This window comes from Tasmannia lanceolata, unplaced genomic scaffold (genome assembly GCF_043159265.1).
Source record: "Tasmannia lanceolata isolate RefF3 unplaced genomic scaffold, GAP_Taslan_0.1 ptg000011l, whole genome shotgun sequence".
Lineage (NCBI taxonomy): Eukaryota > Viridiplantae > Streptophyta > Magnoliopsida > Canellales > Winteraceae > Tasmannia > Tasmannia lanceolata.
In genome coordinates this window covers 26824526-26844274 of record NW_027518688.1, presented here as the reverse complement: position 1 = coordinate 26844274, position 19749 = coordinate 26824526, and the positions used below count along the sequence as shown (strand labels likewise).

Here is a 19749-nt window from a genome sequence, read left to right as displayed (position 1 = left end):
GATCCAAAGCGTTCATTTGATGGGTCTTGACATAGATAGGGTGTGCCCAAAAAATCAGCTCCATCGGATCATCCTAACCCTTCAATGGTATGGGCCCACATTATTTGGATGATCTAAAGCGTTCATTTGATGGGTCTTGACATAGATAGGGTGTGCCCAAAAAATCAGCTCCATCGGATCTCCTAACCCTTCAATCTATGGACGAACCTTCAGGTGAGGGGGCAAACCATAAACAAAACGAAACTAGAGGGGATATCTGTGTCACTTTTTAAACTAAGGGTTGAAGTGGGTGTGTCAGAAACTAGAGGGGGTGTAAATGTAATGATCCCTTTTTCGAAATCATTCAAGTTGATCTAAACCATTGAACAAGCCCTCATGGTTGGTAAACTGGAATAAGAAGAAACCTCGATGGGGGATATACATTTGGAAATCTCCCTATGCTTTCCAGGTTCTCTTCAGCTGTTCTCTTTTAAGGCCATGAAGTATGGTCGTTTTCTAAGGAAACACCCCACCAGTGAGTTCTTCCATTTCCGATCATTTTCTTCCAGTCCCTGATCTTCAAAATCAAGCCCTTGACCACTCTTTGGTTCCTCTGAATTAACGAATTCCATTTTGGAAGTTGAATGAACTTCTTTATTTCCAAACAGATAGCTCTATGAGTTTCCATATGATGAGGTCTTGTAGTTTTGGAAGTGATTCTTGGATGAGGATTGTGGGGGTCTGGGTCGTGGTTGGTTTCTCACTCAGAAATGGGATTCAAATTTTTCCCAAGCTGGGTACTTTTAGGGATATGGATTTCCAGGTTGTCTCTATTCTGGTTGTTTTCCTTTTTGTTACTCTGGGATTTCGATTTGGGGGTTTTCTGGTTCTGAACGATGGGAGGCTTCTGAGGTTGGGTTTTTTGGTTCTTCTCTCCATCGTCCTCTAGAAGCTTGTTGAGTTCCTGGATTGATAAAATGTTTGGTGAGGGTGGCTTGTTCGCATCCATTAATCTGCAAGGTGAATGACACTGAAAGTAGAAGAGTTGGTAACATACAGCAGAGGTAGAACAGTATATAGCACTGAAACAGAGAAAACAGGGAAAGTTAAAGAAACCAGAATCCATAAACCTCAATCTCAAGGAATGGCTTGCGAAAAGTAAAAGAAAACTCACCAACCCCACGAAAATAATAGATACGTGGCAGGGGCAGGAGCAGGAGCAGGAGGTGAGTAGTCACTAAAATGTGCGGAAGAGCTAGACAGCTAGGAAGTTAAGTTAGAGGATGATGGTTGCCTGTGATTTTTAGTGGTTCTTGAGATACTCTGTGATTTCACTTTTCCTTAAATACTGCTTCCAAGGATTGGTCTTGTCTTTGTTTCTCCGGTTTGTATCCCTATTAAAGTGATACAGGGCTTGAGTTTTATGTGCTAATTGTAATACTTTTCACATTCTAATAAACTGGCAGGACAATCTAATAAACTGATAGGGGTCTCCGCCAAACCCCAGCTTACCTATCAGGAAAAAAAAGGGGGCAACTCTTCTACTATTTCAATAACACAAGAGGCCCCTAGATGGCCCAAGAACACACTCATTCTTCAGCCGTGGAGACACTTTTGAATTGTTAGGTACCATTACGAGCTCAATATATGCATTTTCGTTATTACTTTCCAAGCAGGGGAATTGCTGTAGAATCTATCAATTACATTCAAGGTTAAACATGACTACTAGAGAGTTACCAAATACAAAGTTCTGTTCTTGTTCACCATCGCCTTCTAGTAAGGTGTCAGTGTTTAACTTAGTCACCCCGTCATCTGGGGTGGGGCAAGGGCACCCTTCAGTTTTACATTCCCCATGGTACAGATAAGTGAAGCACAGAGGCCTACCCATAATAAATCCGAGTTTATAGGGGCTGTTTGGATGTAGGGAAATCTTTTTTCATGGGAAATAAGTTTTTCACTGTGTTTGCTCTACTCATTTCTCATGGAAATTTTGTACAAATCGAAAATTTTCTGCAAATTTCCTGGTGGAATATTATATCCATGGAAAATATCCATAATTTTTTCCACTATTATTTTTCCTTAGATCTAATCGGACGGTCCTAAACTGGTTTTGGCTTTCAAAGTAAATAACACTGATATAGAAGAGCATTTTTCAAGATCCAATTTGCTCTTCTCAGATCATGCGTCTCTACTAAAACCCTTGCAATAGGGTTTCTTTATGATTGAGGATTCCCTCATCACAGATCATTCCCAGGTACTATCTCCGTTCTTCTTCTACAACTTCATCAATTTCATCCTCAATAAACCCTTTTCTCCGATTCCAAATTCATAGATTCTACTGCACATTCGATCACTATTCCAGAATTTAGGGTTTCTAAAGCTTTAAATCCCTCTTTTTACCATCTTTATCAAAGAATCATGAAATTCCTGCAACTTTAATCGATTCCTAACGAATCTAGGGTTTTCAAAGTTCTGAAACTCCACCATGGGCGGAAAATCCGAACCTCAAAACAGTGTGAAATCCGTACCGAATCCAACACCATCGTCAAATCTCAGTCTCAAACCCTATTTCTTTGAATTCTCCCTAAAATCACTGAAACTCAAAACCAAACAGCAAGAACTCTTGATCCGAGTCAGCATCCTATGTCTCGTCTACGTATTGGCATTCATCGTTAGATTATTCAGTGTTCTTCGCTATGAGAGCATGATCCATGAATTCGATCCGTACTTCAATTATCGAACCACGGTTTTTCTAACAGAGAAGGGATTTTATGAGTTTTGGAACTGGTTTGATTCAGAGAGTTGGTACCCATTAGGTCGAATTATAGGCGGGACCCTCTACCCCGGTCTCATGGTCACAGCCGCATTTATCTATTGGGGATTGAGATTTCTTCGTTTCGCAGTTCACATTCGTGAGGTTTGCGTTCTAACTGCGCCCTTTTTCGCATCTAACACTACTTTGGTAGCTTATTTCTTTGGGAAGGAGATATGGGATACGGGCGCTGGACTAGTCGCCGCAGTTTTAATTGCCATTTGCCCGGGTTATATTTCGAGATCAGTTGCGGGTTCTTATGACAATGAGGGTGTAGCCATTTTCGCCTTGTTGTTGACTTTTTATCTGTTTGTTAAGGCAGTGAATACTGGGTCTTTGGCTTGGGCTGTAGCATCGGCATTTGGGTACTTTTATATGGTCTCGGCGTGGGGAGGGTATGTTTTTATCATTAATTTGATCCCACTTTATGTGTTGGTGCTTCTGATTACGGGGAGGTATTCGATGAGACTGTATGTTGCATATAATTGCATGTATATTTTGGGAATGTTGCTTGCCATGCAAATTCGGTTTGTTGGGTTTCAGCACGTGCAATCGGGGGAGCACATGGCTGCGATGGGCGTGTTCTTTTTAATGCAGGTATCCTTCTTTTCATTATTTTTGTTTTGAAAGATACCCTTCTTTTCATTATGGATCTCTTCAATGACATCTTTAGGAGTTTGTTGTTTAGCAAGTTCCCATTCAAGTGATTGCTTTCTGAATTTGATGAACATGAGCTTTAATGTGCACAGCTATTGTTGAATGCTGCCATTGCCAGAACTTCTCATGTTCATGTTCAGTTTCAGGGAATGATATTTCTACTGATTTATGCTGCCAGACTTTAGTTGTATTAAGTTATTAACTGAATTTGGAAAGGGGAAGTGGTGGTTTTTGTAAATTTTAGGAAGCATTAATGCCTGGATAAAAATAACATTTACCTATTAAACCCTAACTCTAGAAGCTTCTCACATAAAAAAATAAAACTAATAACAAAATGCTTGCATGTGGGTGACTAGTGACACGTGAATAACAAACCCTAACTAAAACAAACTACTAACTCATCCCAAACGCGTTAAAATTAAAAAATCTCAATATAACCTATAAATCCTTACAAAAATAAAGTAAGCCCTCTAAAACACTTAATGTGCCTCGTAACGACCTTTGAACCTCGCTCTTATATCAAACTGATGTCGGATGATCTCTATAGGAGGGTATTAACAGAAAATTGTAGGATCTGAACCTATGGGAAAATTGGTCGTAGGCAATGGATTTGGGAAGAAACTAGGTTAAGTTTGATGGGGCTTATGATATGGTTTAATTTAGCTTGATGGAACTTAATAAGATCAACTCTTGAAGCTTGGAAACATCTAGGAATGCCCGAACAGATCTAACAGGCCAGATCCTATCTAAAATTTCATAAGGATCCGTTCAGTTGCTAAATTGGCATGAGATAGGGAAGGAATGGAAAGGAAAGTGACAAGACAAATAGAAAGGAATTGGAAAAGAAAAGAAAGGAAAGCCTGGTAATTGGATCTTTTGTTGCCTGGAAAGTTGGCTAGAAAGTTGCTGGAAAGTTACTGGAAATGGAAATCTGGGTGTTCTGTTGCCTGGAATGTTGCTAGAAATCTGGCTGTGGAACTGATGAACATAAAAAAATTGCAAATGGGTTGTGGAACTGTGAAACTCTCGACGGTTTGTGGGTTTAGGTTTGATTTACTGGGCAAAATCGCAAACGAAAAAACAAAAAACCCACAAACCCAAAATGGGGATCTGTGAAACTCTCAACGGTTTGTGGTTTGGATTTGATTTATCAGGCAAAATTGAAAATAAAAAAAAGCCCAAATGTTAAAACCCAAATGAAAAAAAAAAACGCACAAACCCAAATGAAAAAGTAGCAAGAGGGTTTGGTTTCATTTACCAGAGCTAGGAGGAATTCTTGAGCGGGAGATATTTTTTGCCGCGGAGAAACCCTCGAGGATGAAAACCAGACAAAGAATAGGGTTTGTCAAGAGGAAGAAGACGGTATAAAAAAGTTGGCTTGAACAGTTCTTTTTAATCGATTAGCGTGTTTGCTCGAATCGAGGGGAAGGAATCAGCGCGATTTTGCCATTGAAAGGCAGAAAGAGAATAGCGACGTCGGATGGGTGGAAAGCCACGTCCTTTTCTCATGAGGTTGAAGTGCAGTAACAGAACAACGGAATTTACTTTCTAAAGGATTTTGGAATCAAAATCAAGCTGGAATCCATCCAAAATTCGTGAACTGAACAGAGCCTAACATCGCTAAGGGCTTGCATAGGGATTAATAATGAGGAGAAAAAAAAAACAAGACTCTATGTTTGAACTGTTCGTAGGTTTTGGAAATGGTTCTAAACAGTTTGTTGGGTTGAAAGAGGAAATAAAACGGTCCTAGATGAGTAAAAAAATTGAGGAAATCTCAGGCGGTAATTTTGTACCTTATGCATACCGCCACACTATGTACTTATGATCTAAACCATGATAAAAAATTTACGTGGTTTTATTCTTTGCAACTCAAGGATGTAGGAAAATATCTTTTTCGAGCTCTAGGTTTTAAAATATCTTCTTCAAGATCTAGGTTCTAAACAGTGATAGTGTTTCCTTAATTTTTTTCCTGTCTAGTTCAGTCCCATTTTATTGCCTTTTGTGTATTTTATACTTTTTGTTCTTTTCCTTTGAGATTATGATCACCTCTTCAACATGCAGATAAGAATAAAAGACCACTTTGCATTGCTAACGGGCCTTTTTTCCTTGCAGGTTTTTTACTTTTTGGATTGGGTTAAGCACCTACTAAGTGACCCAAAACTATTTCAGGCCTTCTTGAGAATCACTGTAACCAGTGCAGTATGTGTTGGTACTCTTGCTCTGGGAGTTGGCATGGCATCTGGTTACATCTCTCCATGGACGGGCCGATTTTACTCCTTACTTGATCCAACCTACGCAAAGGATCACATCCCCATCATTGCATCCGTCTCTGAACACCAACCCACAGCATGGTCTTCTTTCATGTTTGACTTCCACATCCTTCTTTTTCTTTTCCCTGCAGGACTGTACTTCTGCTTTAAGCGGTTGTCAGATGCCACAATATTCATAGTTATGTATGCCCTCACAAGCATGTATTTTGCTGGTGTGATGGTTCGGTTGATTCTCGTCGCTACACCTGCGGTATGCCTCGTCAGTGCTATTGCGGTTTCGGCTACTATAAAAAATTTAACAACATTGATACGAACAAAGAATAAGGGTCTACATACTGGTTCTAGCAAGGGAACTTCCAGCCTAAAGGCTTCGGCTAAGGTGAGGGCTTGCATATTTATTACCAAATTCTAAATTTAAGTCCATTTCTCTGTTTCTTTTTCTTTGTGGAAACCTCCAAAATGCATGTCATATAAATTTAAGTCGAAGAAGAAACATAGAAGAGTAGTATAGATCGATGTTCTTACCTTTTTTGGAGAGAACTTGTTATGAAAATTGATTGGTTTGATGGGTTCCTTAATCCGTCTCTTCAAAGTTGAAGTGACACATTCATTGTGTTTTTCTTCTTTGTAGAAAGGGTCCATTACCATGGAAATCCGGGGGAAAATGTATAATATGTTACTTCCTTCTTTACACATTGAAATGATTGTGGAAAGAGTAATGCTAAGGAAACTGAGAGTAGGACCTAAAAGGGGACCGAACAAATTGTTTCACGCCACAACATCACTAGTGACGTGAGCAATCCCTTAAGTTTAGGGAAATCATCTAAATGTAAATTTTTCTTTAGCGCATGGCATATTCTTTTTGCAGGTCCCCTTTTAGTTCCTACTCTAGGTCTCCATATCATTTTCCTTGTGGAAATAATTGCAAATACGAAATGATTTATTCTATTTATGTATTGTGTTATTATATCTGTTAGTTTGTGAAATACAAATATCCTTACCAGATAAAAATGACTAATATAATATCCTCCACATAGCATGTTATAAATAGACATGATGAATGACAAAGGAAATTAGCTTCTCATACCAAGAAAAGTGGATCCAAGCATTGAAAGCTTGTTGGTCAGGTGGTGATGTTGACTTGTTGAAAGAACAAAAAAAAATGGTTTTGGTGCCTCCTTCCTTTGTGAAGGGCCATAAAAAAAAAAAAAAATTTTAATGGCAGCAGATTTCATTAAAGAAGAAAGGGAAGACTGAGATAGTCAGCTTAATGCGAAGAAAATGGAAAAAAGAAACATCAGAAAAGAAACAAAGTAAAAATACACTTCAAGGAGGGAGGAAATCAAACATCTCCAGACCTGGTCTCCCGACTCCATCCCTGGCTAATCTATCTGCCTCCTTATTGGCGTATCTTCTAACGTGATTGAAGATGATTGACGATCCTTCCACTTTGCCTTGGATTTCATCAAAGAAATGAGCAAATCTCCAAGGGGGGACGGTGGAGCCTCTAAGCCAACGAATAACATTGAGAGAGTCTTCCTCCACCAACACCTGTCCAGAACATCCACATCCAAATATTTTATTACGTGAGAAACGGCCCTAACCTCCGCCTCGCTAGCATCCACAACCCCCAACGGTCCTGAAAAAGCCCAAGTAACTCCTCCAGTAGAGTCTCTAAGGATCCCCCAATTCCAACTGGATCGGGGTTGCCAAAGCTGGAGCCTTCAAAATTAAACTTTAGCAGCCCAGGAGATGGGAGCACGCACTCCTGAGCAATAAGGGAGCGTCTCTCACAACTAAAGTAGGCCTCCTTTCAACCTTCCCATAGGTCAAAAGCCGAAACAAATCTAGAGGGGAGGGAGTTCACCCAAGCGATGGTTAGAGCAATCACTTTGATGAATAGAAAATGAGAAGATTTAGCCACACCATCAAAAACTTTAGAATTCCGCTCCTTCCATAAAGTCCTTAGGGTAGCAAGGAGGGAAACATTCTAGAGAATTTTACCTTTGATGAATAGAAAAAACTTTAATAGGGCAGGAATTATAGTTGTAGGGCTCTATGGACCGCAGGGTGGACTTTCTCAGTCTACCCTTTTTTTAATGAAATATGCTTCTATTCAAAAATATAAAGAATTAATAAAAAGTAAAAAGTGGTTGCAAAATCTATGACTAAAGTTAAGGAAGGGGATTCCTAAATTTAAAGAAAAATTTAAAAAAAAAATTTTAAGAAACTTCTGCGTGGGAAAGAAATGAGTCATGATTATTAAAAAAATAAGAGAAGTTATATAACTTCCTATGGAGGAGAAAATGGAGGAATATGGATCCAATAGTGAAGGAGGTGGTGGTTGTTCCTAAGTTCTAACCACCCCCAAGACAAAGAAAGAGGGATCAAATCTTTTGGAGAACAGGCTAGGTCTAAAGAGAAGAAGTGAAAGGAGAAGAAAGGGAAGAAAAATGTTTTTGGACTAATTTCATTCTTTCACTTTTGCATTCTTCACATGTAGGGACTCTTTTCCTGTAGAAGAATGGACTTTTCGTCCAGGAAGAAGGATATAGATCTTCAAAATTGTTCTCCTCTGAGAGATTCAATGAGAGGAGCTTCCTCCAGGAAGACTTCCTTCTAAACTTCTCTTCTCTAGGTGTTCCACTATTAAATATTTTGTACATTTAAATTTCTCCATAGCTATTAAATACCTTATAGATGTAAATTTCTTTATATCTATTAAATACCCCATACATTTTTTAAGCTCCAGTTTCCTTTTTTACTTGATCAAAAAGCAGTCATAAATGCATATATTTTTTCAAATGAATAATGACCGTGCATGACACATGCCGTTTTCTTGTTATGAATTATGGCAGGCTTCCATTGACCAATCTCTACCTTTCCAAAGAAATGGTGCTATTGCCTTACTTGTAGGCGCTTTTTATTTGCTCAGTAGATATGCCACACACTGCACCTGGGTCACATCGGAGGCATATTCATCTCCCTCGATCGTCTTGGCCGCAAGGAGTGCCTATGGTGGCAGAATCATCTTTGATGACTACCGAGAGGCCTATTTTTGGCTCCGTCAAAATACTCCTCCAGATGCTAAGGTGATGTCTTGGTGGGATTATGGTTACCAAATCACAGCCATGGGGAACAGAACCGTAATTGTTGATAATAACACTTGGAACAATACACACATTGCTACTGTTGGCCGTGCTATGTCATCATATGAAGATGAGGCATATGAGATAATGCAATCTCTGGATGTAGATTACGTGCTTGTTGTATTTGGTGGTGTGACCGGTTATTCATCGGATGATATTAACAAGTAAGCATTTATGTAACCATATTTTCCTTCTGCTTCTTATGTTTGTCTGTGGGGTATTGTTTAGTTTGGCCATCCGCCTTTCCAAATTAAGTAGTTTTTAAGGTTTTACTATGAATTCGTATAATCTGTTTTGCTGATGATCCTTGGTTTTTTATCTGTTATGCTAGATTTTTGTGGATGGTTCGTATTGGAGGAGGAGTTTTTCCAGTCATTAAGGAACCTGATTATCTTGTGAATGGAGAGTATCGTGTTGACAAAGGGGCAGCACCAAAAATGCTGAACTGTCTCATGTAAGTGTCTGGGACTGGCCCATTTGATTTTTAAGAGACTGACCAAAAATGCTACTGTTCATTAAGAGTGTCAGAAAATTAGTGATTCAAAATCTGTATAGAATTAACTTTCTCTTCTTGTTTTTTTCTGGATCTCTGGATAAAGAATTGTGTATTTTCATTTCATGATCCAGAGTACTGTTCTAGCTACTGAAAAATAAAGACGTACTTATTCATTATAGGAAGAAGATTCTGTGGTTTACTGTTGTTTCAATGAGATTATTAGAACATTCCTTGTCTCCTTTCTTTTGGCCTTCGTTTTGTAGTTGCTCTTTGGTTTCCTTTTAAAAAGTTTATCATTAAAACAATATTAGAATGGGATAGGTTCTTATTGTTGACAAAGATTCTGTAGACATTTTTTGGTATTCCTCTTCAGATTTGGTCCTTTTGGCAAGCATTATTGTCATTTGCTATTTCTGTTACATACATATGTTGTAAACTTATCATAGGTAGTCTCCCATGCTAACATATTTCTTGGTTCAAGTGCTAACTTGTCGTCTCAAATAAATTTCTCGTTCCTCAGTTCAGTGTCTTATACAACTCAGAACATATCTCCTGTTTTTTGATGAATTTTGTATGGATGATGGACAGGTACAAGTTATCCTACTACCGGTTTGGAGAGCTTACAACAGAGTACGGTAAACCTCCTGGGTAAGTTGTTGCTCTTGGCTGCCCTTATTATTTTCCTATTCCCAAATTTAAAATCTCTAGTTGAAGAAGATTCAATTTCCATCAATATAGCATGTTGCTCAATCAGAAGGGCCCTTACTGCTGCATGTTCTGCTGCATGTTGCAAGTAATGAAATCACGGGTTGAAATCCAGTGTGCCTATGGCTTTCTTCATGGCTGGGGACAAAGTCCCAGGTCCGGATGGTTATCCTATGGCTTTCTTCCAGTCTTTTTGGAGGATCTTGAAAAAGGACATTATGGCTTTCTTTGAAGAATTCGCCCAGAGAGGAATCATTAGTGAAGCAGCGAAAGCGACCTTCTTCGCATTAATCCCAAAAAAGGAAGGTGTTATTTGGATAAGAGACTTCCGCCCGATTAGTCTGATGCACAGTATCCCCAAAAGTATACCTCTCTCGAGGGGAGGATCACACTCATCAAAGCCGCTCTCTCTAACTTACCTGTATATTTCATGTCCTTGTATAAGAGATCCCAGTTAAGGTGGCCTCGAGAATTGAGAGATTGCAAAAAAATTTCTTATGGGACATTGAAGAAAGTAAGGCACCTAATTAGCTGGGAGAAAGTCACACAGTCAAAGGCGAACGGGGGTCTGGGCATTGGTAGGATTCGACTGCTGAACAAATCCTTGCTTGGCAAGTGGCTGTGGAGATATGGTAAGAAGAAATCCGCCTTATGGCATTGGGTAACAGGGCTAAACTATGGTTCCAAATGGGGGGACTGGAGCTTCAAAAAACCCACGGGAGGAAAGGGCTCAGGCGCCTGGAAATCCATTTGCTCTGCTAAAGAAGAGTTTGCTCGCTCAATCCGTTACAAAGTAGGAAAGGGTATCAAGGTAAGATTCTGGCTGGATCTCTGGTGCAGTGAATCTAAACTTTGCCTGGAATTTCCGTGGCTCTTTAGAATTGTTCGAACCCTGAAGCAACTGTTGCTAATTACTTGGTGAGAGAGGGCCAGGGGGGAAGAGGATTCTGAGATATTCGCTTGCGTCGAGACCTCGAGGATGATGAAATTCAAGAGTTCCAAAGATTACTTCTTTCCGTCGAACCAGCATATTGCTCGCAATATAAGGACGACGAAAAAGTTTGGATCCCGTCTTCTACTGGGGAATTCTCCGCCAAGTCTTTCTTTACTTTGTTAAATGAAGGTCACGTTTCCCCGATGAGGCGCATTTGGAAATCATTGGCTCCACCAAGGGTAGTAGCCTTTGGACGGACACTGATACACAGGAGGATCAATACATGTGATCGCCTAAAGAAAAGACACTTCAATATGGCAAGTATGTGTGTCCTTTGTCATCAAAATGAAGAAACCCTGGATCATCTAATGCTGCACTGCCCTTTTGCTTATCACATATGGACAAAAGCAATCGGAGGTTTTGGGATCTCCTGGGTGTGCCCTCAGTCTATCAGTTCCCTTCTCTCTGGATGGCGTGCAGGACCTTTTGGAGAAATGGGTAGATATCTCTGGGCTACAGTTCCATATGCTATCGTATGGAATGTCTGGAAAGAACACAATAGACGCATCTTCCAGGAAAAAAGTAGAATTGTGGCTCGCATGGCCTCGGATACCAAAATTGAAATGCTTTCCTGGACTAGGGCAAAGAAACAAACTCCTTATGGTATGGATGACCTCATAAGGAATTGGTGGTCAATAATATGGGATAGAACTATTCGCTCCAAGCCTAAACCAAAATGGTCACGCCCGCCAATGGGGTGATTGAAATTGAACTTAATTGGCAGCTCTAACGGTAACCCAGGAAGAGCAGGAGTTGGAGGAGTCATTAGGAACTCTTCTGGATCTGTTGTTATGTCATACTCGGGACCTTGTGGAATATGTGACTCTAACGAGGCTGAGGTTAAAGCATTACTCTTTGACCTCCGTTGGGCATCAGAACATGACCAACATCGTCTTATAGTGGAAGGTGACTCATCAAATGTCGTGGCTTGGGCGTCGGAATCATCAAAGGGTCCTTGGAGACTGGAGGATATTGTAGTAGAAATATTGGATCTCATGCGAGTACTTAATCCGAGGCTTGAATATCGAAGGCGATCGGCAAATGAGATGGCTGATACTCTGGCCAAAACGGGAGTAGAACGGGAGGAATTTGAAATACTGTCATATTTGTAATGAGCGTACTTCAGTACGCAAGGATAGCACTATTCTTTCATTTGGAAGGATGCTTTCTATCTTTTGAGAAACACTGGATATGTCCGGCATCCTACTAATATTTGTACTAGCAGGCTGGGACCACTGGTCCCGATTGTGTTTCAAATATAGTGAAATTTGTCAATTTTCAGAAAAAAAATCTAGTGTACCTATTAAAATGAAAGTCAATAAATTCTCCATACAGTTATGGGTTCTTGCAAGCTAAGGAGGCTGAGTCAAGTTCTAGAAATTTGACGATTAAAATCAAATCATCTGATGCCAACATTTTCAACTGGACCTGCTTATGGTGTGAAGTGTTTGATTGTTTTCAGTTTTAGACTTTTGATTCAGTAAATTAAGAGGTTCAAAAAAATAAAAAGTGTGGGAAACTGCAATTAGAGATGTTATGAAATATTTTTGCAACATTTAAGATTTTAAATTATTAAGGTAAAAGGATCTTATCCTGAAGGTCCAGTCATTTAGTTCAAGGGTGATAGCTATATTTGCATGAGGGGGGTGCCCTGTTCCCCCTCCCCACTGTAATTTGGTTTCATCCATGAATAAAATTTCTTTTACTTTCTCAACAAAAAAATATCTTCATGAAAATTTTCTAAAGGATTCAGTAGCCGACCCCAACTAATTTGGGACAAAGGCTTTAGTTGAGTTGAGTTGAGAGTTTCAAAAAAAAAAAAAACTACAGATGCATGCATACATTTATATTATATTTGCTTGTTTTCCATCATGCATAAATTAATTAATATATCCATCATGCTGACGCTAATGTATCCATGCTAACAATAACACATGTAGATGCCTATACATGTACATACACATACACAGATACAAATGTCATGTGTATTTTATTGCATGTATTGGACTTGTATGACTTTTGGGGTATGAAATGAGGACACTTGTTTCTCTATTATATCTGTGGTCATGTCGGTCAAAACCAATACATTTTCTCTGGTGTTTTCAATCTTCCTGTACTTATTTCTATTTGTATTTACACATCTTTGTATTATAATGCCTTCGGGTGTGTGTGTGTGTAGTTGGTGTGAAGTGGGACAAGTTTTAACTTTTAAGTTCTAACCGTCCTAGATCCCTCGTATTTGGTTCTGAGCTGATACCATGTCTCAACTCCAAGTGCTAAAATCCTGTATAAAGTTTTTGGCTTTTATTTGTTTATTTTTATTTTATTTTTTTTGAAAGGTGATATATTTTATTGATGGAGGTTTTTGGCTTTTATTGTTCGCAGTTATGATCGTGCGAGGGGTGTCGAAATTGGGAATAAGAACGTGAAGCTTGAATACTTGGAAGAGGCATTCACAACATCGAACTGGATAGTTCGGATCTACAAAGTGAAGCCTCCCAAAAATAGGTGGTGAGAAATCTCGCCCTCCTTCTCTCCAATGTGTCGGAACAGGAAGGAAACAGTTTGTTCGAATTTTGAGAGCTCTAATTTTGAAATAACTTATGTTAGTGTTTAAATGGAACCAATGCAGAGACTCAGTTTATCATTTTGTCAGTGGGCTCTGTTTTCATTTAGAAAGTCATCTTTCCTTGTATTTTCAGTAGTGCTTTGAAACATGAAGACCGCAGGATAGCTTGCAACTCAGTAGTGAGATCTCAGAATGCAAGGAACGACTCGTTGAGGCGGACTCAAAACTCAGCCGAGTCGACTCGTGAATGGAAGTAATTTTCCAATGCTTTTTAATATATGAATTTTGCATTCTTCACTATAATTATAAGAGTCTACTCAAGTTTCCATCAATATAAATATGTGTGTCCGATCCTTTTGTATATAAAATAATTCATGACTCGTGACTCACTGATGTTATTAACTCGCTCCTAAGAAGCTATAATGACTTGCAGTTTACAGTTGAACTAGCCTGCATGAGTCATGTTTGATATGATCAGGACCGTTGAAATGGTGATCTACCACCGTTGAGGTGACCTGCAGCATAGCTGGCAGGGTTTTCTAATCAAACCAGCATTTCACCACTTGAGTGGGATAAGGGCTACCATGATTTGTGAATCAGCTATTCCTCAACTTGAAGGGCGGAAACTAATTTCGGATCATTTCTTTTCCCTTCTTTGACACTAAGCCCTAAACATTATTTAAAACAAACCAAACACCAAATGAAACAAGAGCTAGCATAGTTTATGTCATCTTGAACCAATGAACCACATCATTTCCATTTCCATTCATTTTAATCCTCTGATCACAGAGAGAGTTTATCATCACATTTGTTACTTATTAGTGTAAAATATCGAGTTCTTCTATAAACCCAATCCACCCAGCATAGGTGTATATGCATGCATGCATGCCTACCTAGTTAAACATACTGCAATTACCTCTCAGATTGATTTCTTCCACCCCATTTCTCAAACCCAAGAGCTTCTACCAATCCTACAATTGCAATTCCAATCAAATACCATGTAACCCCAGCTAAGAAAACCTGTAACCAAGAGCTGTTGATAATTTCTAACGCAATTGAACCACCAATGTGCTCTGTCACACCATCACCCATCCTTTCTCCACCTTCCATTCTTACTACAATCGCCGAAAATACTCCGATCACAATCGGAATCTTCGAAGCCATCGGATTTCTCCACCTCTTATAGGTAACTACATTACTCGCTTCCTCCGTAACCTTCGGCATAACCGGCCTAGACTCCGTAGTTGTGGATTTGGAGTGGTTCACCGGAGGGGGGAGAATAAGCGCCGGAGTCCAGTATGTGTCGTGGTAAGCGGAATTCGATGGATTCCGGCTAGTTGGTCCCGCATTTCCTCTCGCCCGACGTTGGGCCGCGGCTTCTCGGAGTCGGTCTGTGTTGGGTTGTGTGGTTTTTCTGGCAATGTGTATCAGATTTAGGCTAGTTCCTGAGGTGGAGTTTGCAGTTGTTGGTGGTTTCCAGTAGAACAAGTTGGAGATTGATCTGATTGCTTGCATGGCTGCGATTCTAGCTTCTCTTTGAAAATCTGACTCCTGAATTGCAACATAACGGTATTTTAGTAAGTTAGAAGTAAATTCATGTATAGAGTAGATAAATACAAAGGGCAATTCTGTCAAAAAATAGGTGAAAGCAGGAATATAATTAAGCTCGGGACACACGGCCTCTTCTCATTGGCCGTCCTGAGAGGGTGTCCTGATTGTGCGTTCTCCGTAGCTTTTAGATTAGGGATAATTTTGGAAAGAGGCTTCTAATTATTTTACCTTGGAATTAGAGGCCTTCTCCTTCATCTCGTAGAATTTGCTCTCTAACTTGTCTGCATCTGCGAATATATTGGAGACACGTGTCCCAACCGTATTACCCGTCCCTACCCTAACATTGCCACGTGGCTGCTTGGACATGAGAAACTCCAGGGCGCCTAGCTTTGACCTTTCCACCATCCTAAGTTCAGAAAAAATCTCTCATCAAATGATATTGATAGAAGTTGATATTTAGTCCATAGTTTAGAATGTTGCATTAGGAGTAGAACTAGAATTAACATTAGTAATACAAAATTAATTAACCATATATGATCAAGGGAAGAAATCATACGAGATGCAGTCGACAGGGCACGCCTGAATTGCGTCGTTGATCTTGTGCTCGGGGTCCGCCCACTGTGCGATCACGCGGGCCCGCCCGTAAACTGATTCTACGGCGAATGTATTTTCGGCGAATAATGCACATTTTAAGCAGCCAATGCATTTGATTTCATCGACGAACACCGCACGATGTTCGCCCTCCGATCCGAACCATGTCGAATACAGAGGTTTTCCTGTGTAGCCTTGGAATTCTGCTGATTTTAATTGTTCCTGCATTTTGGAATTATGGTTCAGAAAGAAAATTTATTTATAAGGAATGATCTACAACGCACGTTCTATTGGGTACGGACTGATCTCGGCCACCATGGGTTGGGTCCCATCTTGGATTTCTTATGGTTATCACTATGATAAGCTTAATTTGGGCCATTGATCTAAAAATTGGGATCATCACAATTTGAGATTAATGAATCATATAGATCATTTAGCCGACCCCAACTAGTTTGGGACAAATGCTCTGTTGAGTTGAGTTCCTTCAAAATGGGATGATCCGAACCATCCAATTTTGTGAGGTTTGTATATTTTGCCGTCCATTTTAAATGTCCGCATATTGGAGGGCTAGGATCATCCTATGGAAAAAGCTCAACAAATGAATGGTTTTTGTGGAAGGCTTATCTGCATCGAAGCCCAACAAATGATTTAGATTGCCCGGTATAAAAGCTAATTAGTATTGCGGACTAATATGTGCTGGGCCAAGAATGATAGTAGATTGTGAATCGGGCACTGACAGATTAATAGATTGAGAACCCTAATATCCTCTGACATCCCTTTAAATACTACACAACAAATAAGTGGAGTGCATGTTTATCAAAACACTGGAGCTCAGAAATCATTTCCCTAATAATATTTACATGATTGGCCTTATTTTTGGGCCATAGGAGATCCAAAGTAAGGCCTATGAAATGTACGGTTTAGATCAATCAAAGGTATACCATAGTTGGCATGCATCGTTGTATTACAATCACAGTAGTAAAGCCCTGTACGTTATTATGACAACGGACAACCGATAGTGAGTCCAAAACCAATTATTAGACTCAAAATTATGTTAGTCCAATAATTGGTTTCGGACTTGCAATCGGTTGCAATAATCTTAAACAAAGAGCACCTAAGAGTCGTCAAGTCAACTCAAAACTCATCCGAGTTTACTCGGCATGGTAGGAAAACGAGGCTGACTCACAAACAACTCAAGTATGAAATTTGTAAAACACCTTTAAAAATATAAAAAAAAGTTTTGAACCCATGACCTATAGTGTAAGAACACATGTTTAAAAGCCAATATAAATCAATAGGAAAATGTACCCCGAGTTAATTTCGAGTCAATACTCACTCGACTCAATCCACTTCTAAGCCGAGTTGAGTTTTCGAGTTTTTGAACTATAACAAAGAAGGGAAAAATCTGCCACTAACTCTGTCATAGGCCGATCGCGAATTCGGATCGGAGAGAAGAGAATACACATCGTTGAGGATGATCGCCATGTCATGGCCTGCGGGTCCCGCTATGTCGGGGTGGCATCGCTTTTGTAGTGATCGGTACGCCTTCTTTATCTGTGATTGATCGGATGAACTATCGATGCCGAGAAGATCGTAGAGATCATAGCCGTTGATCGAAGAAGCACTACATTTCACTGAATTATAGTGCAATTTTCTTCTTGGAGAGTAGAGATTGAGATTAGTTGGAGGTTTGTTGATGGTGGAAGGAGAGAGGTTGTAGAGAGGGAGGCCCAAAGAAGGCATTTTTTTTGTTTGTGTTGTGATATTTTTTTGAGGCCAAGTAAGAAGAGAGGAAGGAGATAAGAAGGTTGAGAGGAGAGGGAGATTTTTATATATGGGAGAAGATATTTTTTGGGTTCCCTTTGCATGGGAAAAGATCTTGAATATTTTACTAAAATGCCATTGGTCTATTCTCTGACACATGTTTTATTTATGGGATTTGCTAGGGACCATCGCAGAAGGCCTTTCGCGGGAGGGCTGTTGCATGAGAGAGAAACCACCTCATGAATAAGACAGAATCTGTTGAAAAGTGATCCTATGTGACTGCTCTCTCATGCAACAGCCAGCCTGTGAAATGCCTTCTGCCATGGTTCCTAGCAAATCCCTTTATTTAGACTTTTCCTACAAGTCTACAACACATATTTAGACCAAGATTCGTAAAGAGTCGTTCATCTTGAGGGGCAAATTGGTCTTCTATCTTGTAAATAATAAAGATTATAAAGTGTTTTGATAATGGGAAATGATATTTAATTTAACCCCTTTCTTCAGCAGTTACACCCCCAATGGTTTGTCTTTTGTTAAAAATGACCGCACTTAAAAATAAAGACAAACAAAAGGGGGTGAAAATATCATTTCCCCCTAGCGATTTAATATTAAAATAATTAGAGAATGATTTGTTATAGTTAGCAAAACGTACAACCGGCAAAAATATATACGTGGGATTTGCTAGGGTCCATCGCTTGCGATAGGCATTTCTCAATGTTGTCTCCATTCACGAGGTGGCTGGTCTGACGTGCGACCGACCAGCCGTTAAATGCCTTCTGCGATGGACGCTAGCAACTCCCTATATACGTAATAGCTCTTCTAAAGTATCTAGGCTCAAAAGAGTGAATAGGTAAAGAAACGAAAACAATATAAACTGTGGGTTAGTGTTAATAAAACAGCATGATCTTGTAAGCATAGGATCATGGTATTCAAACAATATCTAGAACATGTTAATCAGGGATATTGGGAAGATTTCGGATTATACCTTTCTCAAGATGAATATGATGATATAGCAAAACCGAATATGAAAATGAAGCAAAAAATATGATCTGTAAAAATAAAGCAGTAATATAGCAAAACTGAATATGAAAATGAAGCAAAAAATATGATCTGTAAAAATAAAGCAGTAATCAATAATGGTTAGAGAAACTTATCAGTAAGTTGAGGCACGAATCTTCATTCGCAGTACTTGAGACAAGTATCACTCTCACATACGACAAATGGCGGTGCAGATTTCATGCTGTATGTCTCCAGGATATAACAACTCCGGTCCAGGGGGTGTGCACACACGCTACCCAGATGCCTAGCGAACACGGTTATATAGCCTTGATCAGAGATGAAAAACAACAAAAAACTCTTCAAACAGAAAGAACCAGTAAGTTGAAGAAGAGGAAAACCATAGAGGAAACTTTTTGTTCGTCGTGTCCTTCTATCAACCCAAAGGAAGCCTTAAAAAGACTTCCAAAAGTCACGTCCTTTAATACCTTAACTAAGGGACATGTTTTGGAAACATTGCCCAACAGGAAGAAAGACAAAACCGTACTTAACGGGCCGTTACAAAACCAAAGCGTCAAAACATCGTACTAAATAACTTCGAAGTTCCCAGGAACAGCAAAGTTATATGACCGAGAACGGCGAGGTTATTCGCCAAATACCCGCGAAGTTATTTCCCAAGAACGGCGAAGCTATCTTCCAAGAACGTTAATTTCAAAGTTCCCTGAGAATAACAAAAAGAAAAAATAAAAGATGGGTAAACAGGAAAAGCTTTGAGCCACACACGTGGCCGGCCGCGCCAGGCTGGGCGGCGTGCATGTTTGGTATACCCAAAAGCCTACCGAGTCCACTCGACCACTCATGCGCGTAGGCCCCCCTTTTCCTCTTCTCATTTACAAACCTAGAGAAGTGAAAACCAATATAAACCCATGAGCCTTTCCTCCACTTTCCAATACAGGACTAAATGTCCCCACAAAGGACAAAGGTGAAGGAGGGAAACTCAAGTTTGCTTTGAAAAGTCCACAAAAGCTTAAAGACAAAGAACAACTAGGTAAATATTATAATTTTGAATTATAATAATACTTTCTCCTTTTTACACAATGGAAAAGTCCACCGAACATGCCATGATCACAAACACAATAGATTTAATTAAAAGAACGCTGTGTATCTATTAATCTAGCCATGTAAATAAACTAGAATACAAAACCAAATATTAAGA

At 39.6% G+C, this 19749-nt stretch overlaps 2 protein-coding genes across 2 annotated transcripts; one reads left to right on the top strand and one right to left on the bottom strand.

The window, feature by feature from the left end:
- Window positions 1-411: 411 nt before the first annotated feature.
- LOC143886847 (dolichyl-diphosphooligosaccharide--protein glycosyltransferase subunit STT3B) lies at window positions 412-13969 on the top strand. The gene is made up of 6 exons (XM_077391001.1): window positions 412-3388; window positions 5561-6097; window positions 8577-9031; window positions 9199-9321; window positions 9952-10011; window positions 13448-13969. The coding sequence occupies exons 1-6, from the start codon at window positions 2465-2467 to the stop codon at window positions 13575-13577; spliced, it is 2229 nt and encodes a 742-aa protein (XP_077247116.1). The 5' UTR covers window positions 412-2464; the 3' UTR covers window positions 13578-13969.
- Window positions 13970-14352: 383 nt separating this feature from the next.
- Window positions 14353-17578, bottom strand: LOC143886848 (DNAJ heat shock N-terminal domain-containing protein). The gene is made up of 4 exons (XM_077391002.1): window positions 17190-17578; window positions 15739-15995; window positions 15411-15588; window positions 14353-15182 (listed from the first exon to the last, which is right to left on the bottom strand). The coding sequence occupies exons 1-4, from the start codon at window positions 17514-17516 to the stop codon at window positions 14544-14546; spliced, it is 1401 nt and encodes a 466-aa protein (XP_077247117.1). The 5' UTR covers window positions 17517-17578; the 3' UTR covers window positions 14353-14543.
- Window positions 17579-19749: the final 2171 nt, after the last annotated feature.